Below are 24,126 nucleotides of genomic sequence, written 5' to 3'. Positions count from 1 at the left end.
AAAGCTTCTGGAAAGCTTCCAATGCCGCTCCTGGAGAGTGTCTGACAAGTCACGGAAAAGCCTGGAGAGAAAGGGAGGTGCCCATATCCTCACTTTGTGTTTGTTACTGCAGCTGCCCTCATTAATTGAGAATTTACTTGTAAAATGGAAGCTGTTTTGCAGCCTAACACAATTATATTTAGCAGCTGTCTCTGTGTCCAGTTAAAGCTACAGACACTGATTCCAGCAATGGGTTTCTGGTTTTAAACTAAGCAGGAAAAGATTTATTTAATTTTTTTCAGCTTGGAACAGACAATTCTGGACAGGGACCTGCCTTCTGGCTGCATGAAATTTCATGGCAGACAGCCTAGCCTTGCTTTGTTGTGGATGGAAGGATTTGGGGATGTAACCATCATCTGGGGTAGAAATGGTGACAGTTGTGCCAAATTACCAGCCTACAACCATTGGGGGTGAGTGATGTACCACAGCAGCTTTCATGCCCTTGCTTCTGTTCCTCTGGTGTGTATCCCTGTGGCTGTTAAATGGAAACCCAGTGCTTGTCAGTGCTCATCCTGCACCCGGCATGCAGGAAGACTCAACTGCATTTCTTTTTCTACCTATTAGACCTTGGAGATACCATTTTACTCCCGTGTGCCTCAGCCTCTGCACCCCTAGTAACGACAGCAGCCTCATGTGGAATACTACTGCCAGGGCCTGGGGCGGGATGGGTGTGCAGGGAACAGTGCTGCTAAGCTCTCCTGCAGCTGCTGTTGCCTGAATTCAACCCAGCAGAGAGCAAAGCCGTTCCCACCCGTCCCAGCCACAGCTCTTCTCTGGAAAACCCACGTGTTGTTTTTTTTCCTAGGCATGATGCCAAATAACCTTTCCCAGTCCTTGGCAGCTGGGCCAGTCCCTGTTCCAGCCCTTGTCTCTTGAGCTGCACTCGAGTTTCACGTGCTGGAAGCGTTCTGCAGTGTTCCCAAAGCCCCGGGGCTGATCTTGGCACGGGCACTCAGGGATCTTTGTGGAACACTGCTGCTGCTGAGCAAGTTAAGGGTAAAACCCGAGCACACGGTGTTACCCAAGAGAGGAGCGCAAGTGACGTGCTGGGAGCCCACGGCTGGGTGTCAGCCTTCATGCCTGGGTTATCACCGCTTGGGTGCAAGGGGCAGGGGGACATAAAGGCGGGTCCGGCAGCTCACGCTCCTAGGAACCAAAGAGGCATTTGCCTTCCCGAAGCCCCTCCGCCTTCTCCCTCCTACCGGGCGCCATTTCCCCGCCCGCCCTCCGTCCCTCGCGGTTGCCTGGCGCCATCTTGCGGGCCACGGCTGCTCTGGCTGGTCGCGACCGGGAGAGGGGACGGTCGCGCACCGGGAGCCCCAGGCCGCCCAGGGGGCAGCGGCGGAGCCCGCCCGGGGTGGCCGGGTACAGCCATTATCGGGTACAGCCATTATCAGGTACAGAGCCCCGCTGGAGGGGAAGGGACGAGGAGCCATGGTGCCCGCCACCCCGCGGGGCGGCTGCGGCCTGAGGGGAGCGCGGAGGCGGGGCCTGCGGGGGTGTGTGAGGAGGCGGGGCAGGGCGGCAGCGCCGGTGCGAGGCGGCGGAGGCGGCGGCATGAATGAGGCGGAGGGGCTGCGGCAGCGTCGGCCGCTGCGGCCGCAGGTCATCACCGAGGACAGCCCCGCGCAGCAGGACAAGGAGGGCAGGTGGGGCTATCGCCGTCCCACCGCCGTGGGCGGGGAAGAGGCGCCTGCCGTGAGCGCGGAGTTGGGCCTGGGCCTAAGCCTGAGGGGAGAGGAGGGCCGGTGTCGGGGGTGCTGAGGAGCTGGGCGAGGGGGTGTTCGGCTTGACCCGAGGGGAGGGTCCGGGGAGCTGAGGAGGAGCGTTCATAGCAGGTGAGTTGTAGGGTGGTGGTTGGGCCCGGCTTGAGGGAGATATTTGGGTTCAGAGAATGGCAACGGAGCTGGTGCAGGGCCTGGGCACAAGTGTGGTGAGAAACACACTGTGAGACCGGGGGTGGGTTCAGTCTGGAGAAGAGAAGGCTCAGGGGGGACCTTATTGCTCTCGACAACTGCCTGAAAGGAGGATGGAGCCAGGAGGAGGCTGGGCTCTGCTCCCAAGGAACAAGGGATAGGACAAGAGGAAACGGCCTCAAGCTGCACCAGGGGAGGTTTAGACTGGATATTGGGAACAATTCCTTCCCCAAAGGGCAGTCAGGCATTGGAACAGGCTGCCCAGGGCAGTGCTGGAATCACCGTCCCTGGAAGTGTTCACACACCGTGTAGACGAGGCCCTCAGTGCCATGGGTTAGTGATGGCCTTGGCAGTGCTGGGGAATGGTTGGACTGGGCGATTCTAAAAGTCTTTTCCAACCCAGTTGATTCTGTCTGTGCTGGAAATGCAGAGGCTCCACCAGCCTAGCCTGGCCCTGGTGAGGGAGGCCACGGTCTGGATGAGAGTGCCCTGGGGAGGCAGTGAAAGGGGCTAGAGGGAGGCCATGGTTCCTCTCCTGAGTGGCAGCACAGGTTGGTGCTGGGGCTTCCGTGGGTGTCAGCCTGGGAGTACACCTAACCTTGCAGCACAGGCTCCTCTCCCCAGTGCTCAGCTTCTGCTGGGGATGGCTGACGGAGGGAGGAGTGTTTGGGGCAGGGCCTGCGCACCTGCCACACTGCAGGGAGAGCTTTTAGCAAAAATAAAACAGTGTAATTTATGGCGTGGTTTGTTTGTTTGTTTTGTTTTTTCAATGGGTCTGTTTGAGCGTGGTTTCTCTCTCAAAAAGCAGTTATCCCGTTGTGGCTTGCACAGGTTTATTGTGTGTGTGATTAAATCCTGTATAACCCTGGTTAGCCTGTTTATATTTGGCAGTAGTTTAAAGAATAATCTGTGGTTTAAAGACTACATTGTATGCCTGAGGTAGAATAATCTTATAAATCTTATTTGGTTGTGGTTAAGTTAAAGAAGATTTCATTTACAATTTTCTGTTTAGGAATTTTATCAAAAATGAATTTCACTGTAACCACATGCAGTAGCTGCAGTGAGGAAGTGGCGGTGTTTGCTTTGCCTTCCACTGAATAAAGTAGTTAATGATTTTTTAATTCTTTAGTTCACCATCTATTATGTTTGTTCAGCTTGGGTACCTTGCAGATTCTTATCTCTGCCTGACTTCAGGGTTATCAGAATGAAACACTGCCAGGGATGGGGCAGCCACAGCTTCTCTGGGCACCCTGTGCCAGGGCCTCAGCACTCTCACAGGGAAGAATTTCTTCCTAATGTCTCATCTCAATCTCCCCTCTGTCAGGTTAAAACCATCCTCCCTTGTCCTGCCTCTGCAGGCCCTTGTCGAAAGGCCCTCTCCAGCTTTCTTGTTGGCCCCTTTAGGCACTGGAAGCTGCTCTAAGATCTCCCCTTAAGGAGTGTTCTCTTCCCCAGGCTGAACCAGCCCAGCTCTCTCAGCCTGGCTCCAGAGCAGAGCTGCTCCAGCCTCTGGGGCATCTCCGTCACCTCTTCTGGACTTGCTCCAACAGCTCCATGTCCCTCTTATGTCGGGGAAAGGTCTATGTTACTCTTGTGTTGCTCTAGGTTTTTACTGTTTGTTTTTTTTTTTTTCAGTCAGATGTAAATATCCCTATTATCTCAGTGGGTTCAAAATGGACCTTAAAGGTCATTCAGGGTACTGATTAGGCAAAAGTGTTCTTGTTTCCTTTTGTGGGGAAATAGGCCATTGAAGGAAAGACTGTTGTATCTTAAAACAGCTTAGTATGCTAATCCTATTTCTTGTCTGTTGCAGTGCTTACAGCAGCAAGGTGTTCCGGGTTACTTTCTTGACTTTGGCTGCATCTCTAACTGTACCTCTGCTTGGAGTAACTGTTCTCCTGGATTGTCCTATAGACCCTCAGCCTATAAGGTAAATTGTTCCTTTGGTTTGAAACAAATGTTCAAGGGTGATTTGTATGTGTTCTGCTGCTGGTTTTGATGGTTTGGTGTGTTTGTGGGTTTTTTTTTTTTCCTCACCAAACAGGAGTCAACTGTGTAAAGGGGTTCTAACTGGGTTAAGAAATTGGGGAGTGTTATTATCCACTGCCATGGCTTGCTTTGCGTACCCACCCTGTTTCTGAGCTATCTTGTGCATTTGATCACTGAAGGAGCTGAATAACTTGATGCTGTCCAAACTGTCAGTGGAGCTTGTGATTCCTTATGTGCACTCTTGCCTTCTGTGTGTGTGCATTCTCGCCTTCTGTGAGACAAGAACTGCATTTTCACTAAGGACCAAGCTGCACCCCTGTTACTGTAGTTCTGCAAAAAGAGAGACTGTTTGTCTGAGTATGTAAGTTCAAAATCGATAACCTGACTGGTTTGATGTAGTGCTTTGTACCAGCACAACCACACGGTAATGTTATATTTAAAGGCAAATCTCATCAAGTAATGCAGCTAGGTGATTTCTGCTCTGTCTGAATTGAGGTCTGTATCAAATGTGTAGTGTAACAGTGAATCCTCTATGTGAGATAATGTGACCTGTTTTGGGAGTTGTGCTTTGACTGCTAGCATAGGGTGAAGTCAGGCTGTTTAATGTTCCTGGCATTTTGAAGTAAGTAAAAATGCTCAATCTGATATTTACTATCATCTCTATAAATCCTTACTGAAAAGGAACAACACCACTGTAAATACCTCTAGGGCTGAAAGAAAGTGTTAATGTGGGAGGGTAGTACTTGCCACTAGGCTATTAGACATAATCTGCCTTATTTCAAATTATAATGAAATGCTTTCTGCTGTGGTTTGGTTTAACAAAACCCAATTCCCTGAACTACATTGCAACTGAACAGTAATTCTGAAAGCCAGTAGTATAAGGCTATGATGCTTTTCCTGTTATATAGGCTGGGTCTGATTCTGGTGCAGAGTAAAAGTATTCTGCATGCTTACATTTCTTACTTTAAGTCGCTTTTATAAGACAGAATTATTCTTCCTGCCCAAATCGCTCTTACATTGTTGTACATTCTCAATTAGCTTGTTAGCTTAATTGCTAGGGGTGGTTCCAGTCTGTACAGTAGAAAGGATGATTCTGTGTGATGTTTGAGATGTTTGGAAAAAGCTCAAGGAGGTGGATGCAGCCTGAATCAATCCCTTCAGTGAAAGGACATGTTTGAGAAATCTCATTTGCCAGTAGTGATGTTATTCCTGTAAGCCACTAGAAATAATGAGGAATAAGAGGGAAGACAGAGACCAGATGTGAAACTCCATGAGAAATTCCTGCAACTGTGGTTTATTTCCTTTCTCTATGAGCCTGTCTTGGGTAATATTGATCTCAGGGAGGATTTTCTGCTTGCAAACACAGCTGTCCAAAGTTCCCAGCAAATGAGTTCTTTATCAGAAAGCTGCTTTTCTCATCTTAACCTCTCTAATGCTTGGAAAAAGGGATGAAAACTGAATTTGTGTTAGCATTTTGAAGACAACTCTGCTGTAAATCACCTGTGACAAAAGCTAGTAATTCATCTGGCTTTGCCACTGTAGTAATAGATACTTAAAGGAATGTTTGCTGCCTGTAGCCAGACAGATAAAAGTATGTATCTTTTCTCTCCTTCTGAATTCTTCATGTTGTGAACCTGTTTTCCTTAGTTGTCATGGCTTTTATAGTTTGCAGCTTCAGTTGGCTTCCTCCAGTCACTGCAGCTTTAGAAACTGTAATGGTTTTTACCACATGAGTTGCAGCGTGGTCGATTACAAATAGGTCCTGGATCCTGTGAACCTGGGCAAAGCTGGGAGTCAAAACTCATCTTTTTAAGGTTCTGCAGGTGGAAGGCATTTGCATATGGTCATGTGAGGAGTCTTTAGCATACTCTTGTGAATGAACCCCTAATGAGCTTACCACTTTGGACCTGTGTGCAGTTTTTAGTAGTAACTTGAAATCCATAACTCATGGGGACTGAAGTGGCTTATGTGTGAGTTTTTAAGAACCTAGGAGATTCAAATGTCTTGAAGTTTGCCAGCACAGTTAAGGCTGTTTTTGAAGCACAGTGCTTTTGAGCCTAGTATTTAAGCCGAAGCTGTGTAAGCATCTCACTACTTCTCCATATCTCTGTATGGAGCTGGAGCTCCAGTTGGCTTGAGCATGGCTATTTTTGTGAATAAAGGTTTGCAAGATTTGACCTTATTTTGTTATTTTGAGAGTTGAGTCCATACCCTTTAAGTTTGTATAACTTACTGCTTTGGGTTGCCCTTTCTCTATGGGAATAAATTCAAGTCACAAACAGGAATATTATGGTACAGAAGCAGGTGCGTGCAGGTGCTCAAAGTACTGGAGCACTTTTTTCCCTAGCTGTATGACAGCTAGCAGTTTTTCTTATTTGTTTCATACAGTGTCGGCTCTCAGTGTACTGTAAAATGCCATGTTTTTAAATTTTTTTAAAGCCCTTTTTCTTAGGAATTTTCTTATCTCTACGTAGGAAAACTATTTTGGTGCAAACGGCTTGTTCAGCTGAATAAGAAAGCAGCTATTCTTTGTGTGGTGGCAGTGCAGAAATCGCAGAATCACCAAATAAGCTAGGTTGGAAAAGACTCTCAAGATTGTCCAGTCCATCCGTGCCCCAGCACTGCCAAGGCCACCACTAACCCATAGCACTGAGGGCCTTGTCTACACGGTTTGTGAATACTTCCAGGGATGGTGATTCCACCGCTGCTCTGGGCAGCCTGTTCCAATGCCTGACTGCCCTTTGGGGAAGGAATTGTTCCCAATATCCAGCCTAAACCTCCCCTGGTGCAGCTTGAGGCTGTTTCCTCTTTGTCCTGTCTCTTGTTCCTTGGGAGCAGAGCCCAGCCACCTCCTGGCTCCATCCTCCCTTCAGGTAGTTGTAGGGAGCGATAAGGTGTTGTTGGACTTTAAGCTGTATGAATTTCCAGATATGTTTTAGGAAAACATGACTGCAACTTTTCTGATCAGAACCAGAAAATTATGATCTTTGATGAACAGGAGCCAATTTCTCAGCTTGTTAGCTGTGTTTTCTTTTTGGAAATATACTGTAAGTAAGGCATAGGTCAGGTTTGCAGGAGTTGGCAAACCAGGAAAATAAAATGGTGCAATGCGTTGCTCAAGCGTGTTTGCAGATCTAAGTGATCATGAGGTCTGTGTTCTGTTTTGCAGTTTGAAGGAACCTCCGCTCCTGACGGGTGTGCTTGAGCCCAATGTCAAGTTGCGCAAAGCTGAGCGGTTATGGGAAAATCAGCTGCTTGGACCCGAGTCCATTGCCATCATCGGGGGTAAGCACTGACAAAATAATCCTTTAAAGAAGGGTCTCAAAACGTTGCTCCATTGGTCAAGGTTTGTTCAGCAGTGCACCTCTTAGATAACAAACTCTGCAAGTTATTTTGAATGTGCAGGGTTTTTCTAGAAATACACGTGTTATGCAACAAAACCTGGCTGCTGTATACTGCTCCATCCCTGGCAGTATTCAAGGCTGGGTTGGATGGGGTTTAGAGCAATCTGGTCTAGTGGAAGGTGTTCCTGCCTGTGGCAGGGGGTTGGAATTATATGAGCTTAAAGGTCCCTAACAACCCAAACCAGTCTGTGATTTTATGATACTGCTTTTTTCCTCTTTACCCAGTATAAAATAAATCTTGTTTACAGATTAAAAATCCCTGTATTCCAGGACTGAAAGCAGCAACAAGGTAGTCAGGGGCCACTTATATTTGGAGGCAGTGGTCCCAATTTTAATTTATTTAACTCTTAACTGGGACTTAATATTTAGAGGGTAATGCTTACTCTTTAATGCTCACTGCTGCTGAGGGAGCTGAGTTTTGTGGCATTAATTTTTGCTTATGTGTGAGGAAAAAAAGTGTGTTTACATATTTGTGGTACATGCATTACAGGTGCCACGCCACCTCTGAGCAGTTTCTTAACAAGGTGGCTGGACTGGTAATGTTTCAATGTTTTGTCAGTCTCATTGGAAATTGGAAGGAAATCTTGTCCTGTAAGGGACAACTGACCTATAGGTGGAACAATCAGTCTGACTGGAAATAAGCTTGGTATGAATAAATGTTGAAGTCTTCTTATTCCCTTTTGAAGGTGTAACTAGCAAACTGAAAACTAAATCAGTTAAATTGGAGATGGAAAAGTCGAAGCAGTGGGCTCTTCTAATCCAGTGGTCTCTTGTTTAATTTGGTTCTAAGGAAAAGTTTGTGCGTTGTTTGTATTCAGTGAATCTGTCTGATGCTATCACTTGGCATGAATTTAGTAATTTGGCAATGATTTGGATTTGGATGGTTGTTCAGTTGCTGTGGGTTTTGCAATTCTTCTCCAGACCTGATACGATATGAGCATTGGCAGATGTCCAGCAGCCTGTGGACTGTATCAGAATGAGAAGTCTTATCTAGTCAGGCTCTTGTTAAAGAGTGGTAGGATGGATGCAGTGCCTGATCCAGTTTGATGCTTATGTAGAAATTTGCCCAGAGGGATCAACATAGTGACTAGCCATTAAGTTGTTACATGCATCTTTAACCAAAGATTTGGACTACTTATGGGTGAAAAGCTTCATATCCCATACTCATAATTCCTAGGGCTTCAATCCTTCCTCTTCTTTCTCAGTTGGAAAAAATCTAAATACTCTTATTTGCCTTCATCTTTTCCCTTCCCTATTTATTCTGTTGCTATGACTGAAGAAGACTGTTCCTTTACCTTAAACATGCTAATAGAAGGATTGTATAGAAGGATGTGTGCCACTAAAGTTTTGTGATCAAGCTAATCACACCAGTTGCTTTTTGCAGATGTGCTGTTTACTGGGACAGCTGATGGGAAGATTATCAAAATTGAAGATGGAGAAATACAAACAATAGCCAGAATTGGCCATGGTCCTTGTGGTGAGTGACATCTCCTGAACATCATGTGCCTCAAAGTGTCTAGGTCAAGGCTTGTGTTGATTAAACTGGTGTTCTGTCCGGATTCCTCATGCAAGTGCATATCTTCCTCGATATTTATAATGGCAGGGGGATTGGAACAAGATGATTTTAAGGTCCTTTCCAACCCTGATCATTCTATGATTCTGTGATAACAGAAATATGAATAGATTTGTATGAATGGAAATATGTATATGAGCACTGGAAGGAACAGTAGAACAAAGGGCCCAAGGAATGAGAGTGGGTGCACTTGGTTTATGTCATGACTACAAGACCTGCGCTCTTGCAAGGCTGCAGCATAGATGACTCAGAATCAGCTAGGCTGGGAAAGACCTTTAAGTCCAGCTGCTGACCCAGGACTGCCACGGCCACCACTAAAGCACGTCACTAAGGGCCTTGTCTACCTGGTTTGTGAACACTTCTAGGCACAGTGACTCCACTGCCCTGGGCAGCCTGTTCCAGTGCCTCATTAAAATGCCTGATGTGTTGGTAGAAGATCCTCTATAACACCGGGAGGAAGACGAGGTTGAAGTACATCACAAATAACATTCCTTTTCCTGTTAGCTGATCTAGAAAAAGTACGTGTCATAAATAAGCAAACAAAAAAAAAAAATTGGGCAGCAACTTGGCCTAATATTTATGGAAGCTGAAGTCAGCAGAATTCTGAGGTGAAGGGCCACTCCTGAGCCTTCTCATCTTGAAGGTCTTTTCCAACCTGGTTGATTCTACGATTAGACTCTGGACTGATTTGGAAGCACTCTCTTGGCTGCCTAACAGTCTGCTGCCAGCTGCACTTCCAGCTGCTGCTTAGGCATGAATGTGGATTGGAACAAATATAAAGAATTACCTCTTCACTGTTCCTTTCTTTTAAACTCACAGCTTGGGAGAGGTGGGAAGATTATGTCGTCCTATTTCTTTGGGGCCAAAGAGGTATTGGGGAGTGTAGACTTCATCTTGCCCTGCTTTGAGTTCAGAAGGGATGTGGAAAAGCTGACTACCTTCTCCAGAAGTTCACTTGCTGATCTTTGAAAATACAGATGTTCCTCGGGACTCGCTCAAGTAGACAAAATCTATAGATTTGCTGTGTTCCCCTTCCTCCTCACATAGAAGTCTTCAGGGTCTATGTGTACAATTTGACCTGTGTAGGTAGCCTGAATGCTATGTATTTATTTTATTTGGAAAACCATTTTAAAATTCTTTCCTAAGGAACCTGTGATGATGAGCCAACGTGTGGAAGACCACTTGGCATCAGAGTGGGACCAAATAACACCCTTTTTGTGGCAGATGCTTATTATGGACTCTATGAAGTTAATCCTGGTACAGGTATGACTTCTCTGCTCAGAAGGTCTCTTCCACTGACAAACCTGGGCTTCATTTGCAGTTTTGTCAGGCATTGCAGGCAAAGAAATGCCTGCTGCTTTTGTAGAGTGCCTTGGAGCTGTCTGGATGAAATTTGCCATGCAGGACTTGGTATTTATTGTCTTGTAGCAATCACTTCCTCTCTCCATCCGTATGTCTGGATCAGAGTTACCAGTGGCTTATCTTCTTGTGACATATGCTTTCTGGTTGTCAAAATTGGTACCTCAGGATCCATGAATAAAGCTTTATGTAGCTGTTTCACTTTTCATCAAGGGAATTAAAAATACTGCTGTTACACAAGCTTTTTGCCATGTTTGCTGTACTTTTGTTTCTGTCTTGACCTTGCAGTATGTTAGTGAGGAGCTTTTAACTCCCTGTAACTCCAGTTGATAGAAAGTGAAGAAAGATGTATTTTTGGTGCAGCTGAAGATCAAGTGACTTGTTCCTGCTGAGAAAGGCACTATTGCTTCATGCCCTTCTTTGTATGTCCCTGAGCCAGAACTCAGTTTCAGGAGCTGTGCTGTAAGAAAGCAAGATTTGCTTTCGTGTAGGGTTGATTTTCTGACAGTTTACATCTCCAAATTGGCTTCAGGAAGGGAGAGGAAGGCTAGCCAAATGCTGGGTGAGATGCAACAGGAGGGCTCAGACTGTATGGCTCTGGGAGTGTATGATCAAGGTCTCCCTTTTGATGGGACAACTGCCATATTGCCTCAGTCATGACAAAACAAACCAACCCGAAACTCATACCCAAAGATGATTTTAATAGCTTTTTGGTTAATTTTTAGAGATTTGCTGGGTAATGTGTCACAGCTGACTGTGGCAGAGCAGTTTAGTGAACCTTCTGATGTTTAATGTTGAGAAAGTACTATTTGTTCCTACACTTTCACAGGGAAAGAGGCAATAGTGTTTGGCTTGCCTGCATCCTTTTACAGCGTTAGGGCCTGGTTAGTACTTGGTTTCATATGAGCTTCAGAAACCCAAAAAGTCCTGCACTTACCACTAGGGAACATCATCTACTGTTCCAATTTTTCCAAAGAATGATTTCTTCTGGTCATTCACGTTTGTTGTTGTTGTAACCCAGAATCTTGTTAGTTAACAGAGGCATGAATGATAAAAATATGAAGTACCTGCTAATTTCCTGTTAGTATTTCACTCCTTTCCAAGGCAGGACATAAAAAAAACCTTGTTCTCTGTCTTCTAATTCTTCTTTTTGTAACCAGGTGAAACAAAAATGCTTGTGTCAACCAAAACACTAATTGAAGGTCAGAGGCTGTCATTTGTGAATGACCTTACAGTGACCAGGGATGGGAGGAAAATCTACTTCACTGACTCCAGTAGCAAATGGCAAAGGCGAGACTACTTATACTTGATCATGGAAGGCTCAGATGATGGGCGGCAAGTATCTTTTCCTAAGGCATTTACCTTATTGTAAGCTCAGCTGTAGGAAGGTACTCCACCACTTCCTCAGTCGTCTTTTTTCTCTTTATGCACCCCCTGTGTAAACCCTGCACTGCCCAGGAGAGGGTGAGAGAAGGTGTGGATGTGGCTAAAGAAAACTGCAGTGGAATAGTTGAGATTCCTCTTTTTCCATCAAGAGGAATTGCATGGAACATTTGTTTTAAAAGGGGAGATGTTGGCATTACATCCAGCGCACATCCTTCGTGAATGTTGCCAATCTCAAGTGCCTTAGTGTTTCTGCTGTGTTCATAGACAAATGCTTCCTGGCTATTCTGCTTTTTTAACTTGGGTGAAGTGCATGTGAGAGAAGATCTGATGCCTGGAGAAGGAAGCCAGGATAAGTAAACATATATCTTCACTCTAAACCACATTCTTTCTTTTTAGTCTGCTGGAATACGACACAGTGACAAAAGAAGTGAAAGTCTTAATGGTGGGGCTAAGGTTTCCCAATGGTGTCCAGCTCTCTCCTGCGGAAGACTTTGTCCTGGTGCAGGAGACAACCATGGCTAGAATCAGGAGGTGAGTATGTTTTTGCTGAAATTATTACTACTTTCTGTTCAGATACTGTTTATATAAATGAATTGAATCACAAAAGAAACCCTACACTCTATTAATTCCAAGTTACTAATGTAAAGAAGTTGGCCTTCTTCCATACTTAAGGTTTTGCTTTCACTGTAAACATCCGGACTGCATAATCTTTTTACCATAGGTTCCTTTCGTGGGGAGCAGGATGGGGCTGTGCTGTATTTCCCTGCACCAAAAGAAGGAAAAAATAAATTCTTTTTATTTTTTTGAAGTCAATTCCTTTTGGGACTTTTATTTATTACTGTAATGGTTTAAGCCCATGCTTGAGTTAAGATGTCCTAATCCTACTATCTATACCTTTCAGGTATTATGTGTCTGGGCTGATGAAAGGTGGAGCAGATATGTTTGTTGAGAATATGCCTGGTCTTCCAGATAATATCAGGTTAAGCAGCTCTGGAGGATATTGGGTAGCTATGGCAGCTGTCCGGCCCAACCCTGGATTTTCTTTGTTGGATTTCTTGTCTGAGAAACCATGGATTAAAAGGATGATATTTAAGGTAAACCCCCCCCCCCCAAATCACCTTTAGTTATAGGAGTAGAAGTGGCAAATACTTAGTTTGTCCTGGTTCTTCCTCTTGACAAGAAGATTTTACAGTTTTTTTTAGTGCCATGGTTAAAGGTGTTGTGGTTGCCCCCAGGTAGAACAGCCTTTTGTGTTCATAGGAAGTAAAACTAACATTTGCTTCTGAGTAGCAGCTACACACCTCTTAAGTTGCTTTCCATCTTGATGGAAAAAGAGACTGTCTCTGGCGTAGTCATGCACCAAGACAGGATCTACAGTTGGATATGTGAAGACCTCACCTTTGTGCCCAAAGTGCCTAAACTGCCGGATGTCTGGAGTGCATTTAGAAAGTCTGACCTGTTCTAGGTCTGACCCTAGGCATCTTAAGAAAGTGTGCATGTTAGGTATGCTGCTAGGTGCTGACTCAATATGCCTGTTGTTATGTCACATCCCCCCTTTAGGATGAGGGTGAGCAAGAATAATGTATTTTATAAGGAATATCTGATGCTAAAGAAATGGCATGGTGCTTTTTAAACAGTACAAGGACTTGAAAACACTTCTCAAAACCACCCAAATAAATAAACAAGCAATATTTAGGGTGGAAGTTAACATGTTAAGCCTGTGTATAGAATCATAGAATCACTTGGGTTGAGAAGACTTTTAAGATCATTAGGTCCAACCATTAACCTATTCTCAATGAAAATAAATATCAGACTTTTTAATTCCTACCAAGAGGAGAGGCTGCAGAACCGGTCTGGTGAGATTTCCTCCATCCATGTTCTCACACCTTTTTGCCAGTGGAAGTGATCAACTGCACAATCATTTAGCTGCGTGGAAAGTGTGAGGGACAGTATGAGGCTGGTTTTGAGCTATAGGCAGACAAATCCAAGGGGCAAAAAGGCCTGTTCCTCAAAAAGAATGAGTTTCTGAATTCTTCCTTGATATTTTAAGATGTCTTCTCTTCATTCTCAGAGTAAATGCAGCATTTTTCAAGCCAAAAAATATATTTCAAGCGAATGTAACAAATGCAAGAACAGGGTTTTTTAATAGGTTGAAGCCTTCACTACAGAGAGAAAAAATACATCTCCATAAGAAAGCAGCTTGAGTGAGTAGAGTTAACATGGGCACATGAATTTATATGTGTCTTCAGTTATAGCTTGAAAATATCAGTCCTTGGTAGCAATATCTGACAACATCTGAAAACTGTTCAGTGTGTTCCCTGGACTGGTGTAACTGAACTTTTTTTCCCCCCTCTAAGATTTGAAAAACTGAAAATGTGAAATCACGTTTTTCAGTGAGGTACCATTGCAGTGAAAGAAAGTGAAGGAATAGACACTTTAGGAAGACCTGTTACAGGGTCATTTCCTTGGCCCGGTCTTCTCTTGGCATCCTTTTCTTCCAAGTTCGTATGCTTACATTTGCCTCTGTTGAGGAAGAAGATGGCATTAATGTAGCCTAGGTAGTACATGGGAAGACAATGACTTTGGTTAATCCTTACTTTTGCCCACCAGGCTCTAGATGAACAATTACAGTTTGACCTGTTAGAGCCTCAGTTACAGCTTTAGAAACCGTCCTGGTCCTACAGAAGGAAGACCACCATATGTTAAAGCATTAGTTGAAATTCAGAAGGTGAACATAGAACAGAGTAATACTGTTTACACAGAATGTCTGCTTATGTTCTTGGCTGCCTCTTCCAAGGAGAGTCGTCTTTGTCTGAGTGTCTGAGATCTAATTGTGGAGAACAAAATCTTCTGTTGTTAATTCTCTTTTTTTCTCTTTTTCTTTTAGTTGCTGAGTCAGGAAACTGTGACAAAGTTTATACCCAAATACAGCCTTGTTGTTGAACTAAGCGAGACAGGAGCCTACAAAAGAAGCTTTCATGATCCCAATGGGGTAACAGTAGCTTACGTTAGTGAGGCACATGAGCACAATGGATATCTTTACCTGGGCTCCTTCCGGTCTCCGTTTATTTGCAGACTGAATCTTCAGCATGTTTAACTGCCCATCCATGATAAAGTGCCACTGTCCTAGAATACTCCAGAGGTACGAGGGAAGCGTGTGCTTCAGCCAGCATGTGACCAAGGACAAAACATGAAAGACAGTCTGTTCATGTGCAGTAGCACTGTTCTGGTGCCATAGGAAAACATACAGCTCGCTGTGCTTGTCCTCTTCCTTGTTTTGTCTGCTCTTGTTTTGGAGTTGGCATGCCTCACTGTTGGTATCTGAGGAGTATGGTGGGGCATCTTCATACTGTTATGTGCTCCTTAAAAGAAAATCTGTTGTTTTTCCATGCCCAGCTCTGTTTGGAGTTGTCCTAAACCTCATCTGTCACCTTTAATGTAACTGTATGTTTTCTTATACTGGGAGGATTTGTGATGTATGGAATGTAACTGTGTATGATTCAGGTTGAAGAGGATGTCCTGCATGTGTTTATTTCTGGTTTAGAACCTCCTGTTCAGGAGAGATTACAGTGCATGTTCTAATGTCATACCATGGTGCTGTGGTAGAGGCAGCAACATCCAGAACATGCCTGGAAATCTAGTTACATAATTTGGATTTCTTCAGTTCCAGCCTGTGTAATCAACATCAGACACTACAATTAGCTGTTAATCAAGATGCAGAATCAACTTGCCTGTGGTCTGTGGACTCCTGTGTTTCGTTATAGCAGTATAGTCAGATGATGAATGAAAGTTTCATTTTCTATGTTATTAAAGACTAGTTTCAGCTGGTTTAAAAGGGGTCAGTGGTGGTATTTCCTCCATGTTTACCAGGTCCTGTATGTCTCCTGTACATGATGTAGGTGGGCATTCCTGAGGGATGTGGGAGGGAAGAGGGCCAGCTGCAGGAATCCTCTTCAGTATGTGTTTTATGGAGAACTGGTAAAGATTTTGGGGAAACTAGTGTCTGAAGATGAGCATGGAATAAAAGGCCCCTGTAAAATACAGTAATAACAGGTGAGGAAGGCTTTGGTAGAATATCTTGGAATGCGGTAGCAACTCATGGATGCTTTCTGACATCTCCAGAGGAAATTGTTTACTTCCTCTATTAACAGGTACCCTGCTTGGTAAATGCAGAGAATTCTTTTCTGACAGCTGCTGCAAAGGAAAGGCTGTGCTGTTACATTTTAAATAAGAGGGTTTGCATCTCGAAGAACTAAAGGGGTTGTTTATCTGTGTCATTTAGTGGATTGAGTTGTGCTTTGTGACTGAAGGCTTTGCTGCGCTCTCTTTTTCTGCCACTGGGTGATAGTCAAACATAAAGCTACACTATTGCTTGTTTTACTCACCTTTGAAAAGGAAATAAGATTTGCTTGAGATATAATGCAAAGCACCAGGGAAGGGAAAGGTGACGTTAAAAATGTCATCTGCTATCGCTGGCCTTCTGCACTCATCTTCATTAATGGAGGGATGTGCAAATGAAAGCATTTCTTCTCTGTCAGTGCTTCTGTCACCTTGCTCTGTGTGGCTGCCAGGCTGCAGCAGTCATGTGGCTGCAAGCCCTCTTGCTACGAAATTTGAGCTGGATGAGATCTTAAATTGGAGTTGCAAAACCAAGCCCGTTGTGGGGCTTGTGTCATGCTGGTGCTTCAGTAGCCTTGGGGCAAGCCCAGCTTTGCCTGTTGGTGCATAGTTACCTCTAATGATTCATTTGCCAGAGTATCTTAACTGAACAACTTGTACTGTCTTTTGCAGTGAAAGAGACCTTGGCATGCCAAATGGGATAGCTTTTGTGTGACTAATTCCCTTCTAAGACACTGTTCATGAAGGTATGAAATGGGAAAGAAAGTAGGCTGTAATGCTACTGATATCAGGAAGGATAAGATGTATGAAGAGTTGTCTCTGGTTTTTATCCTTTCTCTATTCTTCTACCCACTGCTGAAGACTATCTCAGTACACTGATGAACCTGTGGTCACACCAAAAAGTTCTTGAGTCTTCTTTAGTTCACTGTGAGCTCAGCAGCAAGTACAGCAGACCGAAAGGTCATGGGAATAACTTGCTTTACTTGGGGAAGGGGAAGGAGAATGTCAAATATGAGAGATATTTAACAGAGAGGCCTTTCTTGACTGGACGATTGTTATAAAGGCTGACAATTGGTGGTGTCACTGCTAATAGGAGTGTCAATATTGCTGCAGAAAGGCAATAACTGTCAGAAGAAAAGGGGTGTTTTTGGAAAAAAAGCCCAACAGGGCCCTGACTTTATGCCTGTTTTAAGGAAGCAGTTACCAAAATCCTGACAAAGAAGTGCTTTCGTCCACCGTAAGTCAGAATCTGTGCACATGTGAAGAGTGAAGGCTGAAGGAAGGGTGGGCACCCACCTGGAAAAGACCATTAGTCTACTAAACTTGACTCTAAGCTGTGATCAGCCAGAGACTGAATGTCACATATTAACCTGAATGAAACATCATTGTTTAACCTCAGTGAAAATACACTTTGGGAATACGGTTGGGTTTATTTGTCTTGACATTTGCAATGATGCCCTTTTATAGCCTAGATTAGCTATGATTTAAATAGAAGCAGTAGTTACTGTGTCATTTGTGGGCTGTAGGTGTTTTTCAAGCACTTGATTCAGGCAAGCCTTATCCATCTCTTGTCTGGAAGAAAGAACAATTCTACCTCACACATTCCTGACAAGTAAGTTTAACTTTTTCTCTAGCAATGGAGGCTCTTAAGACTTTTTCTGGTATGTGTATGTATCCTCAGGCAAGCTATTCCACTACTATAAAGCTTTCATCAATATTGTAGTCACATGTGCTGTGGTTTAGACTTCACATCATAGCTGCGTGAAGATTTGTCACAGGATAAAGCAAGTCCAACAGAGCTTCCATGTCTTGGAAGTTAAGCCAGAGCATGGGTGGCTCTATTGAATGAATGACATGTTCTCATCTACAGTTTAGTTTTGGAAAAACAGGTACACAACTGGATAGCAATGAATTCTGTCAGGGCAGGTCTTGTCTTTGTAGCTTCTGAGCATCTTTCTCAGGGAGAAACCATGTGCTTTTAGAGAAAACAGAAAACTCATGGTGGTAGATCCCTTGTAAGTCAGGCTCTTGTGAGGAAACGTGAGTCAGTGACAGAGAGCAACGGGAACATGTGCTGTATGTAACCAGGGCATTATCCAGACCTCAAAATAGCATTTCAGCATCTGCAAATAAAAGAATTGGTGAGGAAATTCAGGGGGCTGCTGGTTGGTCTCAGCATGGTGGTGGGCTGTGATGAGGTAGGACAGCACAGCCTCTTTCTGTCTGCTCTCTTTATCCTAGGGAAAGTAGTTTGCTAGATAATGGTATCTTTGTTGGAAAGCCCAGGTAAGGATTTCCTCCTCCCAGGAAATCTCTATTCAGAACCTGTTGTATTTCGGCACACGTTGGTACCCAGGAACAGGGACTAGATGGCTGTGCCTGGGTTGACTCCTCACAGAGAAGAGTGGGCCCTGAATGCATGAGAGGTACTACACTGTACCTGTCATATATATTCACAGAATGGTTTGGGTTGGAAGGGACCTGCCACAGGGACAGATAAATGATAGCCCTGGTATACTGATAACCCTTGCCTCACTCCAGCTGGTCCTGCACAGAGGAGGCTTGTATCTGTCCTGGGACATGGCAGAGCTGCTCTGATGGTGACTATACAGCTAGAGATGGCCAAGAATCCCCTGCAGCTACTGGGTACTCCAAAGGAATTAGACATGTACCTGTTGCAGGTTTTTTTCCTTCTGGAAGTGACAGCTATCCAGGCTGGAATGCTCCCTCTTCTCACACACGGTGCGTTCAATCTCCACAGACAGCATATATTTCAGCCCTCTGACGATCTAGAGAAAGCAGTTTCCTCCTTTAAAGTAAGGGCAGGGGAAAGGGATGCCAAAGTTTTGGCTGAGAATCAAGTGGTACCTCTGTAAATTGTGTGTGGAGTGAAGTGTTTTGTGTTTTGTTACTAGGGTAAGGATGGGGTAGCCAAGCTCTGTGGAGCAGTTGAAGGGGACAGAGGAACATGAGCTGTTTATCTTTAGGCATCCATAGCAGTCCTGAGGAGGATCAGGGCTCCTATATCTTGGGTGCTCTGTAGGAGAGTCAATTGATAAATGATTTGGAGGACCACCAGAAGTCTGAGCTCTTCTTACCTGAACCATGGCTTTGTTTATTTGTGATTCCTTAAACAGAAAGAGGTCATTGGAACTGTTGTTGTATCTGTAGACTCCAAAGCGAGCTGCCTTGCGGACACCAGGGTTGTCAGTGTTCATGGGGACAGGGAAACCAGGTTTTGTGGTTGAATGAGGTGGTAGGACATAGGTAGCTGAAACAACACAAAGCACAAGTGCAAAACACATCAGGAGCCTGAAGCGGTGGAAGCTCAGCCCTCTGAACTAGTGCTAAACCTCACTTGTCCAAAGCACTTGTACTTCAGGACTCTGCTCACCTCCGTTACCGAGTCATTTTCCTTTATATGTTTGAGATGGTGAAACAACCCTGTGGAATGAAGTGACATCAAAAGATGATAGCAGAGCTCAAGAGTGACTCAGAGGACCCCATACTATCATGAATATTATTTAGAACATCACTGGCATGATGACTCCTGGCTCATAGAAAGTCCAGCTTTGAATCTAAAGATAGATCATGTTGCTCAGAATAGAGTATGATTTTTGATAACTTAAGAGACCCTGGATTGCAGAGCCCTGCTGCTCTTAGCTGGCATGCCAAGTTCAACTTGCAGAGATCAGTCTTTCGCACCCCCCCTTAATGCTTTGATGACATCTTGAAGTTTTTATTTTAGGGGGATTTAGGTGGTGATAAAGGTGAGGGAAAGGTATCTTCCTTCTACCTGCTGAGAGTTGTTATCCCTCCCCTTTGAGAGGGAGAGGATGTTCTACAGCTGGGCACAGGGAAGTACCTGGGCAGAACTTGGACCAGCTCCTCACTGTCCTGCAGAACAGGCTGCTTTGGGTGCTGAAGTGCTGCTGCCCTTACCAAAATGCAAAGGACCATCTTCTTACCACAGCCATGAAGTGGAGGAGCAAGGTGTGTAGGAGATGGAAACTAGAGGGGGGAAACCCATAAGCTTTTGAGTTTGAGCGCTCCTTTCCACACACTGTATGTTCTTACTTGGTTGTGTAGGTCATTTCCCTATGCCCTGCTTGTTTTTTCAATAACTTTAAAGAAGCTTGAAGCTAACAGTATGTCCTCTTCTTTCTCCCCTCTTACACTTGCCTTCCCTTCTATTTTCCTGCTTGTGAAATACACAGGTTGAGGATTTTTCCCTCTTGCTTGTAAGTTGCTGTGCAACCACTGCTGATGCCAAGACCTGCCAGTGCAGGCCATGGCCCTTGGAGCTCATGCTCTGTGTGTGTAGGCAGTGAGCCTGCCTATGCATGCAAACGTGCACACAGAACTTGGGCTAAATGTGCTGTGAAAGTTAAGGTTCTTATCACCTCCAGCTCTTTCACAACTAGATTTCTCACTCACAGCCAAATGTGGACTGTGAATTTAAGCCAGTTTCTACTGAGAAACCAGAGCAGAGCGGCAACCTGAGCTTCCCTAGCACTGGGAGAGCCTGCCAGGCTGAGAGCAGCTCAGTGGCTTGGGCTCTTCTGCCTGCTCTGCAGGACCTTGCTTGTATCTATGCTCTTAGGCCTGTTGGAGAATCAGATGTGGCAGTGGTTGGGGTGCCAACAGCAGAAGCTGTCCCTTGCAGGAGGAGGGGATAACCATGCGCTTTTTCAAACTCAGCACAAGGTCCTTTGCTGCTTTATATCCCTCAACACTTCTAGAGTCATGGTGGCACCTATTTTAGGCATGTGGGGCAGGGTGAGTGAGGCTGAGCTCATGCTGTAGGCATGCAGACATGTAGCAGGCTGGTAATAAACCATATGTTGTAGGAAGGTGGTAGGCTTGTGTGGATGCCATGGTTTTCACCCAGGGGTCCTGGCACTGCACCTCCTTCACCCATTGCAACTTGGTACTGAGAAGGACTCAGACCAGAGTAAAGTGAGTACTGAATCCACTAAGCCATGGGAGAACATTACTGAACCACTCTCTTCTCCCCTGCCCCGCTTGCTTCTAGTGATTCATATTCCTCAAGATTAGGACTTTGTTTTTCTTTATATGCCTTGAGTCTTATTCAAGGCAGCTGCTCCATGGTACCTGCATTGCTCTGAAATAACTTTTGATGTTTGGAATAGTTTGCACCACTCCTTGCAAAGCCCAGCAACTCTCTGGTGCGGGGCACCTGTAGTTCTGATTCTCTTCACCACAACCTTTCATGGGAGCTTCTTATAGGATCACAGATGGGTTTAGGTTGGAAGGGATCTTAAAACTCACCCAGTTCCAACCCCCTGCCATAGGCAGGGACACCTTTCACTAGACCAGGTTGCTCCAAGCCCAGTTCAATTTGGCCTTCCTCCCTAGCTTAGCCTTTGGGGGCCATTACCTTTAAAAGTTGAATGTGTTCATGGTGATGGCCCTGCTTCAGGAGCAAAGCAGAACAGCCCAGAGGATGTGCTCTCATGGCTTGGGAAAACAGCCCTTGGAGCCAGAGCATTTGTGTTTTCAGACCCCATCCTTTGCTTCTGGGTTTGGAAATGGGAAGAGACGGGAGAAAATCTGCCCCCCTCCCCTTCTGTTGGGTGGTAGCAGGGTAGACTCCTCCTGCTCTGAGTTAACAGGCAACTGCCTGCTATTAAGCAAGAGAAGGCTGTTCTTGCAGGCATGAATTGAATGTTGTATTTGGAGGCTCTCTCTTGTGCTTTCCTCATTGAGGAATACTCTGGGGGCTCTTTCTGCAGTAGGAGACAGCAATCCTGTGGATGCTCCCTCCCAGCCTGCAGTGAAGCAAACAGGCAGATAGCAACAGGTTGCTCTTTTTTTATTTCCCCATGAGGTGCTTTCAAAACCTCCTCCCCATTACTAGGAGCAAGCCTTTATCTACATTGAAGATGCAGCAGAGTTCCTGCAGGCCTCCGCAACCCCCAAAGGAAACCACAGCTGAAGAAAAGCTGCCAGCCAAGCAAGCACCATGCCCCTGGGTGCCTTAGTACTGTGTGTATGGGAGCCAGAGTTAAACTGAACTAGAGCTAAAACCTGCAGAGGAAACACTCCTGTCTGCAGCTCCCATTCTAAAGATTTAAGGCCAGCTGCAATCAAGAGAGTTTCCTTGCTCAGCAAAGAAAGGAATGTCACACAGTAATGCTTCATTAAAGGCAGCTAATCGGCGCTCAAGTGCCCATCTGCACTTAGCAGTCAAATTGTTACCCACAGTCTTTAGATTTAATAATCAAGGTCGTGTAGAGTTTAAACACAGACAAATAACTTAAAACCATCTCTAAAATCCTTCAGTGCTGTCCCCGGATAACGTGGTTTGCTACAAGGGGAGAAAGTCTTTCAAGCAGTTGGGTTTTCAGCTGCAGCCTGAGCCCTGCGGTGCTGAGCCAGCATGGGCAGTAGCCGAAGGGTGGTTAGTTACCAGTGCATTAGAAAGCAGCACTCAAGGACCTAAAGCACAAGGAAAACAGACGCTGCTTCCCACTCTTACCTCCTGAAGCTGTGCTGAAGCTCCAGAGCGCTACACAGCAAAGTGCGGTGAAGCTGCGGGTGAAGTTCACTGCCATCTCCACCACTTCAGATGAGGACCCTGCCTGCAAGAGGAGTGACAGCCCTGCTTCCTGCAGGGGAAGATGTGCCTCTGGGTGCTCTTATTGGCTGGGAGGAAAGAGGAAAACCCCCATAATCATCACAGCTCTGATGCAGACTTTGTCTCCTGCCGATGACCACGTACCTCAAAGCTCTGGCTTGGTGACAGCAGCACCAGCCCTGCATCAGACAGGGACTTTGCACAACCTCTGAGGATCATGAAGCAAAAGCATGGGCAGATAGGTGTGATGTGGCACTAGGAAGTGTGTGTGTGTGTGTGTGTGTGAGGGGAGTACCAGTCATATGCTTTAAGATTCATGGGGAAATGTAATCCCTATGGAATGGGCAATGAACCATGGGGATGTTGTTCTTGAATTCTACAGAATCATAGAGTAGCTTGGGTTGGAAGGGACCTTCACAGGTGATCTAGTCCAGCGCCCCTGCGATGAGCAGGGACATCTTCAAGTAGGTCAGGTATATGGGTGTCTGTGTGAGGAGAAGCCTGATGGAGAAGATGGGCCCATTCTCTTGTTTCCCCTGACATGGAGATGTGGGGCTTGGTTGAGGAAGACAAGGAATGTTTAGGGGTACCTGCCCGAGGGGGCTGTGTGGAGCAGAGCCAGTTGCCAAGGGCTTTTGGTTTTGCTGGCAGAGATGAACGCTCTGCCCCACATTTACAGAAGGCGTTTTGACAGCAGGAAAGGGCTGTGTTAGGCTCGGAGGAGGTGAGGTTTTCTCTAGGTGCTCCCCAGAGAGCAAGAGAAACACTGGCAGAGGGGTACTTTGACCCTCTGTGGCTTCTAGGGTTTTCCAGCTCTGGGGTTGGATTCCCCAGGGTCAATACTTGGTTTCCATGGAGGTCCTCTCTAGGAAGGGTTGTCCCATAGCGAGGAGCTTGCAAGTCTAGGGAAAGGGCTTTGTTGTCAGACCTTGTGATGGACCTGAAATAACCAGTGTCCAGATGCAGGAGACTGGGAGATGACCTGATAAGTCACTGCAGGGCTGAGAGTGGTGGACCTCAGCCTGTGTATGTGTCTGTTTCAGGCGAGGAGGAAGGTTGCCTTTTGTTGCTCCAACAACAAACTATGCTCCTTTCCTTCCCTCCTTGCTGAAGGAAAGTCCTGATGCAGGGTAGCGTGGGTGATACATAAGAGGCTGGCTGAAAACCCCTTCCTTGTATGAAGGGGTTAGGTAAATCCTGTGTTGAAATGTCCCATCAAGAAGGAATGGGGCAAGCCCGGTGAGTCACGTTGATCGTTAGTCCTACGTGCGAAGAGCTTCTGAATCAGACTCCAGAGCCTCTGGAATGCATTGGTCGCTTGTCTCTCAGCTGTGGCACAGGTAGGGACTGAATCAAGGATCTTCAGCCTTCCCTTTCTCCTCAAGAGCTGTGCTCTACAGTTCCTATCTCACTGAGAGTCTCAACGGGGATATCTTTGTAAGCCTGTAGTAGAGTTCTCCAGCATACAAGCAAAGTGGGTGGTTGGGACCCTTGTCACCAGATCCGAACACACTCCTGTGTGTTGCAAGTGCCTGTTTGTCACCCTGTCCCATGCTGTACCAGAAAGCGTTCAGGCTTCCTGCAGAAACCTCCATTTTTATGCTGTATAATAAATTCAGTCATTTTTCAGTGTAAACATAATTCCTTAGTAATTGCCATCTATTTCTTTTTATTGGTAGCAATAGCTTAGCTTTGCAAATGCAAGATCTGGACTGTTCTGGCAGTGCCGTAGGAGAGGCT

At 45.4% G+C, this 24,126-nt stretch overlaps 2 protein-coding genes across 4 annotated transcripts; one reads left to right on the top strand and one right to left on the bottom strand.

Moving 5' to 3' along the window:
* Positions 1 to 1,529: 1,529 nt before the first annotated feature.
* Positions 1,530 to 15,501, top strand: APMAP (adipocyte plasma membrane associated protein). 2 transcript variants are annotated; one of them, XM_062605935.1, is made up of 9 exons: positions 1,530 to 1,688; positions 3,769 to 3,885; positions 7,114 to 7,229; positions 8,733 to 8,825; positions 10,068 to 10,184; positions 11,441 to 11,615; positions 12,063 to 12,197; positions 12,568 to 12,760; positions 14,554 to 15,501. In XM_062605935.1, exons 1-9 carry the CDS (start codon positions 1,597 to 1,599, stop codon positions 14,761 to 14,763), a joined length of 1,248 nt encoding a protein of 415 aa, XP_062461919.1. In that variant the 5' UTR covers positions 1,530 to 1,596; the 3' UTR covers positions 14,764 to 15,501. The 2 variants fall into 2 exon arrangements, with proteins under 2 accessions (XP_062461919.1, XP_062461920.1); XM_062605936.1 differs by lacking the exon at positions 3,769 to 3,885 and having other exon boundaries at positions 1,545 to 1,688.
* CST7 (cystatin F) lies at positions 13,794 to 22,482 on the bottom strand. 2 transcript variants are annotated; one of them, XM_062605953.1, is made up of 4 exons: positions 22,288 to 22,482; positions 18,884 to 19,056; positions 18,458 to 18,574; positions 13,794 to 14,189 (listed from the first exon to the last, which is right to left on the bottom strand). In XM_062605953.1, the coding sequence occupies exons 1-4, from the start codon at positions 22,361 to 22,363 to the stop codon at positions 14,178 to 14,180; spliced, it is 378 nt and encodes a 125-aa protein (XP_062461937.1). In that variant the 5' UTR covers positions 22,364 to 22,482; the 3' UTR covers positions 13,794 to 14,177. The 2 variants fall into 2 exon arrangements, with proteins under 2 accessions (XP_062461937.1, XP_062461936.1); XM_062605952.1 differs by lacking the exon at positions 13,794 to 14,189 and adding an exon at positions 17,643 to 17,908 and having other exon boundaries at positions 22,288 to 22,476.
* Between the last annotated feature and the right edge of the window lie 1,644 nt (positions 22,483 to 24,126).

Source organism: Pezoporus occidentalis, unplaced genomic scaffold (assembly GCF_034315485.1).
Source record: "Pezoporus occidentalis ecotype Australia unplaced genomic scaffold, CSIRO_AGI_Poc_V1 ctg93, whole genome shotgun sequence".
In the NCBI taxonomy this organism is placed as follows: Eukaryota; Metazoa; Chordata; class Aves; order Psittaciformes; family Psittacidae; genus Pezoporus; species Pezoporus occidentalis.
The sequence above is the reverse complement of the archived record's forward strand: the minus strand, read 5'-3'. Positions and strand labels throughout refer to the sequence as shown.

Coding starts and splice junctions, on each gene's coding strand:
- APMAP (XM_062605935.1), top strand. CDS start 1,597: ATGAATGAGGCGGAGGGGCTGCGGCAGCGTCGGCCGCTGCGGCCGCAG. Junction 7,230..8,732: donor GTCCATTGCCATCATCGGGG/GTAAGCACTGAC, acceptor TGCTTTTTGCAG/ATGTGCTGTTTACTGGGACA. Junction 12,198..12,567: donor ACCATGGCTAGAATCAGGAG/GTGAGTATGTTT, acceptor TATACCTTTCAG/GTATTATGTGTCTGGGCTGA.
- CST7 (XM_062605952.1), bottom strand. CDS start 22,363: ATGGCAGTGAACTTCACCCGCAGCTTCACCGCACTTTGCTGTGTAGCG. Junction 19,057..22,287: donor CTTCAGCACAGCTTCAGGAG/GTAAGAGTGGGA, acceptor GTGTTGTTTCAG/CTACCTATGTCCTACCACCT. Junction 18,575..18,883: donor TAAACAAAGCCATGGTTCAG/GTAAGAAGAGCT, acceptor TGCTTTCTCTAG/ATCGTCAGAGGGCTGAAATA.